The sequence below is a fragment of the Rhinoraja longicauda genome, chromosome 37, assembly GCF_053455715.1.
Source record: "Rhinoraja longicauda isolate Sanriku21f chromosome 37, sRhiLon1.1, whole genome shotgun sequence".
NCBI lineage: Eukaryota > Metazoa > Chordata > Chondrichthyes > Rajiformes > Arhynchobatidae > Rhinoraja > Rhinoraja longicauda.
This window is the reverse complement of record NC_135989.1, coordinates 3,513,399-3,525,837: the sequence shown is the minus strand read 5'-3', so window position 1 is coordinate 3,525,837 and position 12,439 is coordinate 3,513,399. Positions and strand designations below refer to the sequence as shown.

Here is a 12,439-nt window from a genome sequence, read left to right as displayed (position 1 = left end):
CTACCTTGGGAGGGAGAAAGGTTCTGACTGCCTACCCTATCTATGCCTCGCGTAATTCTTTACACCTCAATCGGAAGAAATGCATTTAAGCATCACAACTAATGTTGCCAAACAAAATTTGACATCAAGCCAAAGGTCACAGAGGAGCAGGTGTTGAGAAGCATCTTTAGAGTGGAGGAGAGGCTAAGGAGTTCCAGATGAGATGTTGTCGGCTGGCTGTAAGCTGCTGCCTTACAGCGAATGCAGCGCCGGAGACCCGGGTTCCTTCCGGACTACGGGTGCTGTCTGTACAGAGTTTGTTCGTTCTCCCCGTGACCTGCGTTGGTTTTCTCCAAGATCTTCGGTTTCCTCCCACACTCCAAAGACATACAGGTTTGTAGGTTAATTGGCTTGGTAAATGTAAAAATTGTCCCCAGTGTGTGTAGGATAGTGTTGGTGTGCGGGGATCGCTGGTCGGCGCGGACCCGGTGGGCCGAAAGGGCCTGTTTCCGCGCTGTATCTCTAAACTAAACTAAACTAAAGTACCATTGGACCATTGTGCTAAATAACTCCCATTACTGTGGGTGACATTTCTAATATGCAAGGTTGGCATTGAGAGAAGGCCGATCACTCTGGTCAAGATGGAGAGGGCAAAGACACAAAAGGATCAAACAAACACGTAAGAATAAGACACAACTTGCTGGAGTAACTCAGCGGGTCAGGCAGCATCTCTGGAGAACATGGATAGGTGACGTTTCACAGAGTGCTGGAGTAACTCAGCGGGTCAGGCAGCATCTCTGGAGAACATGGATAGGTGACGTTTCACAGAGTGCTGGAGTAACTCAGCGGGTCAGGCAGCATCTCTGGAGAACATGGATAGGTGACCGTTTGGGTTGAGACCCTTCTTCAGACTCCACAATGTGCTGGAGAAACTCAGCCACTTGGGCAGCATCTCTGGGGGAAAAAAAGGTTAGGTGACGTTTCGGGTCAAGATCGAAGTTTGTGTCTGAAGTGTCCTGACCCGAAATGTCACCTACTCCTTTTTCTCTGGAGATGCTGCCTGACCTGCTGAGTTATTCCAGCACTTTTTTACACTTTTGGTGTAAACTAGTATCTGCAGGTCTTTGTTTCCACTGTAAGAATATTACCTAGACATGGAAAATAGGTGCAGGTGGAGGCCATTTGGCCCTTTGAACCAGCACCGCCATTCAATATGATCATGGCTGATCATCCTAAATCAGTACCCCGTTCCTGCTTTCTCCCCATATCCCTTGATTCCGTTAGCCCTAAGAGCGTATATCTAACTCCCTCTTGAAAACATTCAGTGAATTGGCCTCAACTGCCTTCTGTGGCAGAGAATTCCACAGATTCACAACTCTGGGTGGAAACATTTTTTCTCATCTCAGTCCTAAATGGCCTCCCCCTTATTCTTCAACTGTGACCCCTGGTTCTGGATTCCCCCAACATTTTTCCTGCATCTAGCCTGTCCAGTCCTTTGAGAATCTTATATGTTTCTATAAGATCCCCTCTCATCCTTCTAAACTCGAGTGAATACAAGCCCACTCGACCCATTCTTTCATCATATATCAGTCCCGCCATCCCGGGAATTAACCTGGCGAACCAACGCTGCACTCCCTCAATGTTGGCGTAACTAGTCAAGGAACTGGTCAGTCAGGGAGTGCAGGGACAGTGATTCAACGAGAGGTGGATATTTCCTTCAATGTCTTGCTGCCCAGAGGTTTGGAAGGAGTAATTGTGACCCTGTTCCTCAGTTCAGATGGTGGGTTTGGAAGGGAACAGGAGCATGCTATTAATGATCATAGGTCTGGAGCTAGTTTACCATCACGTATTCAGGTGACATGCTGTCCGTACGGAGTTTGTACGTTCTCCCCGTGACCTGTGTGGGTTTTCTCCGGGTGCTCCGGTTTCCTCCCACACTCCAAAGACAAACAGATTTGTAGGTTAATTGGCTTGGTATAATTGTAAATTGTCCCTAGTGGGTGTAGGATAGTGTTAGACAATAGGCAATTGGTGCAGGAGGAGGCCATTCAGCCCTTCGAGCCAGCACCACCATTCACTGTGATTATGGCTGATCATCCACAATCAGTACCCCGTTCCTGCCTTCTCCCCATATCCCTTGATTCCGCTATCTTTAAGAGCTCTATCTAGCTCTCTCTTGAAAGCATCCAGAGAATCGGCCTCCACTGCCTTCTGAGGCAGAGAATTCCACAGTTTCACCACTCTCTGTGTGAAAAAGTTTTTCCTCATCCCAGTCCTAAATGGCCTCCCCTTATTCTTAAACTGTGGCCCCTGTTAACTGTTTGTGTGCTGGGATCAGTGGTCAGTGCGAGCTCGGTGGGCCAAAGGGTCTGTTTCCGCGCTGTATCTCTAAACTAAACTACACCAAACATTCAGTCCATATTCAAGCATGCTTCTTGTTGTGTGACTATATATAATAGTTCACTCTTTTCTCTCCACAGTGTTTCACCGTGAAATCCTACAGGAGATGGGCGAGTTGGGAGTACTGGGATCCACAATTAAAGGTATCTAGCCCGAGTGGACCCGTTCGGTCCAAGCCTCTCCTGTATGCCATCCCCCCTCCTTCCGGTCCCGCCTCTTCCGTTCCACTCCCCTGTCCCTCATTGCCCGCCGCACCCGTCACTTGTGTGGGTCTTGCCCCTCCCTCTCCTTCCAGTCCCGCCTCTTCTGCTCTCCACCCACCCCCCCCCCCCCCCTCAATGGCTGCCACTCCCGTCACTCAGGCGGGTACCACCCCCGGTGGCCATCTTGGACACGGCAACCACGGGCGCTGACTGTACGGAGTTTGTACGTTCTCCCCGTGACCTGCGTGGGTTTTCTCCGAGATCTTCGGTTTCCTCCCACACTCCAAAGACGTGCAGGTTTGTAGGTTAATTGGCTTGGTGTAAATGTAAAAATCGTCCCTAGTGGGTGTAGGAAGGTGTTAGTGTGCGGGGATCGCTGGTCGGTGCGGACCCGGTGACCGGTTAGACAATAAACCATAGGTGCAGGAGTAGGCCATTCGGCCCTTCGAGCCAGCACCGCCATTCAATGTGATCATGGCTGATCATCCACAATCAGTACCCCATTCCTGCCTTCTCCCATACCCCCTGACTCCGCTATCCTTAAGAGCTCTATCTAGCTCTCTCTTGAATGCATTCAGAGAATTGGTCTCCACTGCCTTCTGAGGCAGAGAATTCCACAGATTCACAACTCTCTGACTGAAAAGGTTTTTCCTCATCTCCGTTCTAAATGTCCTACCCCTTATTTTTAAACTGTGGCCCCTTGTTCTGAACTCCCCCAACATTGGGAACATGTTTTCTGCCTCTAACGTGTCCAACCCCTTAATAATCTTATACGTTTCGATAAGATCTCCTCTCATCCTTCTATGCGCTGTATCTCTAAACTAACTCTGCTCCTATGTATAAGGAATAAACTGCAGATGCTGGTTTAGATAGACCCAAAATGCTGGAGTAACTCAGCGGGTCAGGCTGTATCCCGCGATGCTGCCTGACCCGCTGAGTTACTCCAGCATTTTGGGTCTACCTGACCCTGTGTATTGTAGAAGTGAGTGCCTCAGGATGGTTTCTGTTGCAGGTTACGGGTGTGCTGGGACCTCGTACGTGTCCTACGGCCTGATTGCCCGAGAGGTGGAGCGCGTGGACAGCAGCTACCGATCGGTCATGAGTGTCCAGTCCTCCCTGGTCATGCACCCCATCTCTGCCTACGGCACTGAAGCCCAGAAGCAGCGGTTCCTTCCAAAGCTAGGTGGGTCACTCTCCCATCCGTGCCCCATCCAGCAACTCCCGTTACTTGTACATCGGCGAAGCCATAGAAACATAGGTGCAGGAGGAGGCCATTCGGTCCATCGAGCCAGCACCGCCATTCAATATGATCATGGCTGATCATCCACAACCAGTACCCCGTTCCTGCTCTCTCCCCATATCCCTTGATTTCGTTAGCCCTCAGAGCTATATCCAACTCTCTCTTGAAAACATCCAGTGAATTGGCCTCCGCTGCCTCCTGTGGCAGATTTAGATTTTTTTTTCAATTTTTCGATTTAGAGATACAGCGCAGAAACAGGCCCTTCGGCCCACCGGGTCCGCGCCGCCCAGCGATCCCCGCACACTAACACTATCCTACACCCACGAGGGACAATTTTTACATTTGCCCAGCCAATTAACCTACAAACCTGCACGTCTTTGGAGTGTGGGAGGAAACCGAAGATCTCGGAGAAAACCCACGCAGGTCACGGGGAAAACGTACAAACTCCATACAGACGGCGCCCGTAATCAGGATTGAACCTGAGTCTCCGGCGCTGCATTCGCTGTAAGGCAGCAACTCTACCGCTGCGCCACTGTGCCGTTAATTCCACAGATTCACAACACTCCGGATGAAAATGTTTTTCCCCATCTCAGTCCTAAATGGCCTCCCCCTTATTCTTAAACTGTGGCCCCTGGTTCTGCCCAAACGTAGACAGGGCGATCGTTTCGCTGAACACATTCGCTCAGTCCGCCTGGACCTACCTGATCTCCCGGGTCAGTTGACGAACACTTTAACTCCCCCTCCCACTCCCACACTGACCTTTCTGTCCTGGGCCTCCTCCATTGTCAGAGTGAGGCTAAACGCAAATTGGAGGAACAGCACCTCATATTTCGCCTGGGCAGCTTACAGCCCAGTGGTATGAATATTGATTTCTCTAACTTCAAGTACCCCCTGCATTCCCTCTCTCTCCATCCCTCCCCCACCCAAGTCGCACCAGCTTCTCGTTCTCACCTAGCAAACAGCTAACAATGGCCTGTTTCCTTTATCATCGTTCTGTCATTCATGTGTTCTGTATCTCTCTACATCACCGTCTATATCTCTCGTTTCCCATTCCCCTGACTGTCAGTCTGAAGAAGGGTCTTGACCCGAAACGTCGCCCATTGCTTCTCTCCAGAGATGCTGCCTGTCCTAACGCTGAGTTACTCCAGCATTTTGTGTGTATGGTTGGTGTAAACCAGCATCTGCAGTTGCTTGCCTCACGTCCTAACCACGCGTTGTGTCTTTCTGCTCTTGTTCCCTTGTAGCCAAAGGGGAACTGCTGGGGTGCTTTGGGCTAACGGAACCCAATCACGGGAGTGACCCATCGGGCATGGAAACCAGAGCCCGGTTCAACATCAGCAGCAACACCTACACGCTCAATGGGTCAAAGACCTGGTACGTGCCACCTCCAGCTCATTCTTCACACAACACACAAGCACAGAGTCTAGTTTAGAGATACAGCGCGGAAACAGGCCCTTCAGCCCACCGAGTCCACACCGACCAGCGATCCCCGCACACTAACACCATCCTACACACACTAGGGACAATTTACACTTATACCAAGCCAATTAACCTACAAACCTGTACATCTTTGGAGTGTGGGAGGAAACCGAAGATCTCGGAGAAAACCCACGCAGGTCACGGGGAGAACGTACAAACTCCGTACAGACGGCACCCATAGTCGGGATGGAACCCGGGTCTCCGGCGCTGCAAGCACTGTAAGGCAGCAACTCTACCGCTGTGCCGCCCTGAGTGAAGGATGGACATGTTACTTTACATTACCTAAAGGGCCTGTTATGGTCAAGGCAGATACAATGGAGGTCATAGAGTGATACAAATGTGGAAACAGGCCCTTCAGCCCAACTTGCCCAACATGTACCATCTACAGTAGTCCCACCTGCCTGCGTTTGTCCCATATCCATCTAAACCTGTCCTATCCATGTACCTGTCTAAATGTTTCATAAATGTTGAGATGGTACGTGCCTCAACTACCTCATCCGGCAGCTTGTTCCATACACCCACCAACCTTTGTGTGAACAAGTTACCCCTCGGGTTCGTATAAAATCTTTCCCCCTCAGCTTGAAACTATGTCCTCTGGTTCTCGATTCCCCTTCTCTGGGCAAGAGACTGTGCGTCTGTTAAAGTTCGTTTTCTCTAGACAGACAAAAAAGCAACAAAGTTAGTGGTAAAACAGTAAAGTCTTTATTACGCCAGGCGGGAGATCAGACACCCAAGCTCACCTCGTGTCCCATTCTCCGAAACAAAGTACAAAAGGGTATAGTTATATCTTTTAATTATCAGTGAATGTTGTGGCACCACTCACATCATGCCCATACAAGGAAGTGAAAGAAATAAGACCATGTCCATATAAGGTATTAAGAAGTCATCAGTAGTAGACAATAGACAATAGACAATAGGTGCAGGAGGAGGCCATTCGGCCCTTCGAGCCAGCACCGCCATTCAATGTGATCATGGCTGATCATTCTCAATCAGTACCCCGTTCCTGCCTTCTCCCCATACCCCCTGACTCCGCTATCCTTAAGAGCTCTATCTAGCTCTCTCTTGAATGCATTCAGAGAATTGGCCTCCACTGCCTTCTGAGGCAGAGAATTCCACAGATTCACAACTCTCTGACTGAAAAAGTTTTTCCTCATCTCCGTTCTAAATGGCCTACCCCTTATTCTTAAACTGTGGACCCTTGTTCTGGACTCCCTCAACATTGGGAACATGTTTCCTGCCTCTAACTTGTCCAACCCCTTAATAATCTTATACGTTTCGATGAGATCTCCTCTCATCCTTCTAAATTCCAGTGTATACAAGCCTAGTCGCTCCAGTCTTTCAACATATGATAGTCCCGCCATTCTGGGAATTAACCTAGTAAACCTACGCTGCACGCCCTCAATAGCAAGAATATCCTTCCTCAAATTTGGAGACCAAAACTGCACACAGTACTCCAGGTGCGGTCTCACTAGGGCCCTATACAACTGCAGAAGGACCTCTTTGCTCCTATACTCAACTCCTCTTGTTATGAAGGCCAACATTCCATTGGCTTTCTTCACTGCCTGCTGTACCTGCATGCTTCCTTTCAGTGACTAAAAATAACTGCAGATGCTGGTACAAATCGAAGGTATTTATTCACAAAATGCTGGAGTAACTCAGCAGGTCAGGCAGCATCTCAGGAGAGAAGGAATGGGTGACGTTTCGGGTCGAGACCCTTCTTCAGACTGATGTCAGGGGGGCGGGACAAAGGAAGGATATAGGTGGAGACAGGAAGATAGAGGGAGAACTGGGAAGGAGGAGGGGAAGAGAGGGACAGAGGAACTATCTAAAGTTGGAGAAGTAAATGTTCATACCGCTGGGCTGCAAGCTGCCCAGGCGAAATATGAGGTGCTGTTCCTCCAATTTCCGGTGGGCTTAACTCTTTTTTTTTTTCAGTCATCAGTAGGTTAGGTTTTTTTTTCAAAATAAATCCATCTCAGCTTATTCTTCTTTTTTTTAGCAAAGCCAACTAAAGGTCAGTTGTTTTTTTTGTAGTACATGTTGTACTTCTCAAGGTTAGACACAACTTACCTCTCTGCTTAGCTAAGCAATTTACAATGTGCAAGAAGAAGCACAACCATTTTGTGACCTATTTCTTTTGTAAATTCTTAAACTCTTTCACATCTACCCGATCTATTCCTCTCATGATTTTGTACACCTCTAAAAGATCTCCCCTCATCCTCCTGTGCTGCAAGGAATAGACAATAGACAATAGGTGCAGGAGGAGGCCATTCGGCCTTTTGAGCCAGCACCGCCATTCAATGTGATCATGGCTGATCATTCTCAATCAGTACCCCGTTCCTGCCTTCTCCCCATACCCCCTGACTCCGCTATCCTTAAGAGCTCTATCTAGCTCTCTCTTCAATGCATTCAGAGAATTGGCCTCCACTGCCTTCTGAGGCAGAGAATTTCACAGATTCAAAACTCTCTGACTGAAAAAGTTTTTCCTCATCTCCGTTCTCTTAAACTGTGGCCCTTTGTTCTGGACTCCCCCAACATTGGGAACAGGTTTCCTGCCTCTAACGTGTCCAACCCCTTAATAATCTTATACGTTTCGATAAGATCCCCTCTCATCCTTCTAAATTCCAGTGTATACAAGCCTAGTCGCTCCAGTATTTCAACATATGACAGTCCCGCCATTCCGGGAATTAACCTAGTAAACCTACGCTGCACGCCCTCAATAGCAAGAATATCCTTCCTCAAATTTGGAGACCAGGAATATCCTTCCTCAAATAAAGTCCCAGCCTACTCAACCTCTCAGTGTAGCTCACACCCTCTAGTCCTGGCAACATCCTCTTAAATCTCGGCACCCTCGATAGACAAAAAGTTGGAGTAAATCAGAGGGACAGGCGGCATCTCTGGAGAAAAGGAATGGGTGACGTTCGGGTCAAGACCCTTCTACAGGCCTGAAGAAGTGTGTCGACCCGAAACGGCACCCATTCCTTCACTCCAGAGATATCTGCCTGCCCTGCTGAGTTACTCCAGCTTTCTGTGTCTTCTTTTTTGGTTTAAACCAGCATCTGCAGTTCCTTCCTACCCATTCTCTGCACCCTTCCCAGCTTGACAACATCTTTTCTATAACATGGTGCCCAGAACTGTACACAATACGAGGATGTTGCCAGGCCTAGAGGGTGTGAGCTACAGGGAGAGGTCGAGTAGGCTGGGTCTCTATTCCATGGAGCGCAGGAGGATGAGGGGAGATCTTATAGAAGTGTACAAAATCATGAGAGGAATAGGTAGAGGAGAGGCAGTTTTGGTCTCCAAATTTGAGGAAGGATATTCTTACTATTGAGGACGTGCAGCGTAGGTTTACTCGGTTAATTCCCGGAATGGCGGGACTGTCGTATGTTGAAAGACTGGAGCGGCTAGGCTTGTATACACTGGAATTTAGAAGGATGAGAGGGGATCTTATCGAAACATAAGATTATTAAGAGGTTGGACACGTTAGAGGCAGGAAACATGTTCCCAATGTTGGGGGAGTCCAGAACCAGGGGCCACACAGTTTAAGAATAAGGGGTAGGCCATTTAGAACGGAGATGAGGAAAAACGTTTTCGGTCAGAGAGTTGTAAATCTGTGGAATTCACTGCCTCAGAAGGCAGTGGAGGCCAATTCTCTGAATGCATTCAAGAGAGAGCTGGATAGAGCTCTTAAGGATAGCGGAGTCAGGGGGTATGGGGAGAAGGCAGGAACGGGGTACTGATTGAGAATGATCAGCCATGATCTCATGGAATGGTGGTGCTGGCTCGAGTGGCCGAATGGCCTACTCCTGCACCTATTGTATATTGTCTATTGCCTAATAGATCGGGTAGATGCACAGAGTCTCTTGCCCAGAGTAGGGGAATCGAGGACCAGAGGACATAGGTTCAAGGTGAAGGGGAAAAGATTTAATAGGAATCTGAGGAGTAACTTTTTCACACAGAGGGTGGTGGGTGTATGGAACAAGCTGCCAGAGGAGGTAGTTGAGGCTGGGACTATCCCATCGTGTAAGAAACAGTTGGACAGGGACATGGATAGGACAGGTTTGGAGGGATCTGGACCAAGCGCAGGCAGGTGGGACTAGGATAGCTGGGACATTGTTGGCCGGTGTGGACGAGTTGGGCCGAAGGGCCTGTTTCCACACTGTATCACTCTATGACAATACCCTAAATGTTTAGGAGACTTTCAGCTAAGTACATGGATAAGCAGGGTACGGAGGGATATGGATCGTTTGCAGGAAGATAATGAATGAATGATAGTTTCATTCATAAGAGATGTAGTTTAGAGATATAGAATGCATACAGGCCTTTCGGCCAACCGAGTCGATGAGGACCAGCGATCACCGCACACTAGCACTATCCTACACACACTAGGGACAATTTACAGAAGCCAACTAACCTGCAAAGCTGCACGTCTTTGGGATGTGGGAGGAAACCGGAGCACCCAGAGATAACCCACGCGATCGCAGGGAGAACGTGCAAACTCCGTACAGACAGCACCTGTCTCTGGCGCTGTAAGGCAGCAAGCCTACTGCTGCGCCATTGTGCCGACCAAGATGGTCTTGGCATCATGTTGGGAACAGACATTGTGGGCCGAAGGGCCTGTTCCTGTGCTGTACTGTACCATGTCACTCTGAGGTTTAGTTTAGAGACACAGTGTGGAAACAGGCCCTTTCGGCCCACCGGATCCCCGACCAGCGATCCCCGCACACTAACACTATCCTACACACACGAGGGACAATGTTTACATTTACACCAAGCCAATTAACCTACAAACCTGCACGTCTTTGGAGTGTGGGAGGAAACCGAAGATCTCGGAGAAAACCCACGCAGGTCACGGGGAGAACGTACAAACTCCGTACAGGCAGCACCCGTAGTCGGGATGGCACCCGGGTCTCCGGCGCTGCATTCGCTGTAAGGCGGCAACTCTACCGCCGCGCCAACGTTTGTTTTCCCCTTGCCAGGATCACCAACTCTCCGATGGCTGACGTCCTGGTGGTCTGGGCCAGGTGCGAGGATGGGATGGTACGAGGGTTCCTGCTGGAGAAGGGGATGAAGGGGCTGAGCACGCCCAAGATCGACGGCAAGTTTTCACTGCGGGCTTCCTTGACCGGGATGATATTGATGGAGGACGTGGAGGTCCCTGCGGAGAACCTGCTTCCCAACGTGGCGGGCCTCAAGGTGAGTTACCTTGCACTACACGTTGAAGACGCAGTGCTGGAGTAACTCAGCGGGTCAGGCAGCATCTGTGGAGAACATGGATAGGTGGCGTTTCACAGAGTGCTGGAGTAACTTAGCGGGTCAGGCAGCATCTGTGGAGAACATGGATAGGTGGCGTTTCACAGAGTGCTGGAGTAACACAAGTATTATAAGAAAATAACTGCAGTTGCTGGTACAAATCGAAGGTATTTATTCACAAAGTGCTGGAGTAACTCAGCAGGTCGGGCAGCATCTCGGGAGAGAAGGAATGGGTGACGTTTCGGGTCGAGACCCTTCTTCAGACTGAGTAACTCAGCGGGTCAGGCAGCATCTCTGGGGAGCGTGGATAGGTGACGTTTCAGGTGGGGACCCTTCTTCAGACTGATTGTAGTCGTAGTAGTAGGAGGGGGAGAGATGGGGGTGAGACCAGGCCTGGCACGTGATAGGCGAGCGGGTCTTTGAATTAGCAGATTGGACAAAGGCCAAAACTGTGAGATAAGGAGAGAGGAATTGCAAAATGTCAGGCCAGAGGAAGGGACATAGATGGAAGAGGGCAGGGTGTGGGGAGGGGGTGAGAAATGGGTGCACATTCAGGTGTCTCCATTGTGCTCGGTGTTCTGGCCAAGGAATTTATTTCACAAAATGCTGGAGTAACTCAGCAGGTCAGGCAGCATCTCAGGAGAGAAGGGATGGGTGACGTTTTGGGTCGAGACCCTTCTTCAGTCTGAAGAAGGGTCTCGACCCGAAACGTCACCCATTCCTTCTCTCCTGAGATGCTGCCTGACCTGCTGATTTACTCCAGCATTCTTCAGTCTGAAGAAGGGTCTCGACCCGAAACGTCGCCCATTCCTTCTCTCCTGAGATGCTGCCTGACCCGCTGAGTTACTCCAGCATTGTGTGAAATGAATACCTTCGATTTGTACCAGCATCTGCAGTTATTTTCATACACAACATTTTGAAGGACATCATTTAACCATTGTTGGCCTGTTGGGAACAAATTAATTGCTGCAATTGGTATAATCCAACATAAAAATGATCTCACTACGCCTTTAACTCAGGCATGTGAATTTTTCTGCGGATTTCCGCGTTTTTAAAATCCATTTTCCACGCTTTTTTTGCATGATTTCCGCGTTTTTCACTTTGCCAAATGAAAGGAGAAATCGGATCAAAAAATAGAAAGATAAATAAATAAATAAACGATGTATAGACTTGTAATAGACTTGTAATGTATAGACTTGTCTCCCGGTGGCCGAGCACTTCAACTTCCCCTCCCACTCCCAGTCTGACCTTTCTGTCATGGGCCTCCTCCAGTGCCATAGTGAGGCCCACCGGAAATTGGAGGAACAGCACCTCATATTTCACCTGGGCAGCTTGCAGCCCAGCGGTATGAACATCGACTTCTCCAACTTTAGATAGTTCCTCTGTCCCTCTCTTCCCCTCCCCCTTCCCAGATCTCCCTCTATCTTCCTGTCTCAACCTATATCCTTCCTTTGTCCCGCCCCCCCTGACATCAGTCTGAAGAAGGGTCTCGACCCGAAACGTCGCCCATTCCTTCTCTCCTGAGATGCTACCTGACCCGCTGAGTTACTCCAGAATTTTGTGAATAAATACCTTCGATTTGTACCAGCATCTGCAGTTATTTTCTTATATATAGACTTGTAATGAACACTAGGTTTCCGCTAGAGGTTGCTAGGGTTTCCGTGAGAAAGTCTCCCCGAAAATGTGGCACCCAGGCTGGGCAAGGCAGCCAATCGCAACCTCATCGGGAATTCCACGGCCGATCAGTGGGTTGAATTTGCAACCTGCGGCCGGGACTCTGGAACTCCAGCCCAGCTGGAGCCGGCACATCTATCCCCATCGCCGAGCGACTTCCTTGGCCAGCTGGATAAACCAGCAAAGCTCTGGAACCAAGAGTGCCAGAAAA

At 49.3% G+C, this 12,439-nt stretch overlaps 1 protein-coding gene across 2 annotated transcripts in view; it reads left to right on the top strand.

Moving 5' to 3' along the window:
* The window catches only part of gcdhb (glutaryl-CoA dehydrogenase b), a 37,750-nt gene that overhangs the window by 13,832 nt on the left and 11,479 nt on the right, over positions 1–12,439 (top strand). For both annotated transcript variants that reach the window (XM_078429222.1, XM_078429223.1), the window contains exons 4-7: positions 2,460–2,522; positions 3,595–3,765; positions 5,067–5,196; positions 10,281–10,497. In XM_078429222.1, the coding sequence (XP_078285348.1) occupies positions 2,460–2,522; positions 3,595–3,765; positions 5,067–5,196; positions 10,281–10,497 (581 nt within the window). The remainder of the gene's footprint in view (positions 1–2,459; positions 2,523–3,594; positions 3,766–5,066; positions 5,197–10,280; positions 10,498–12,439) is intronic.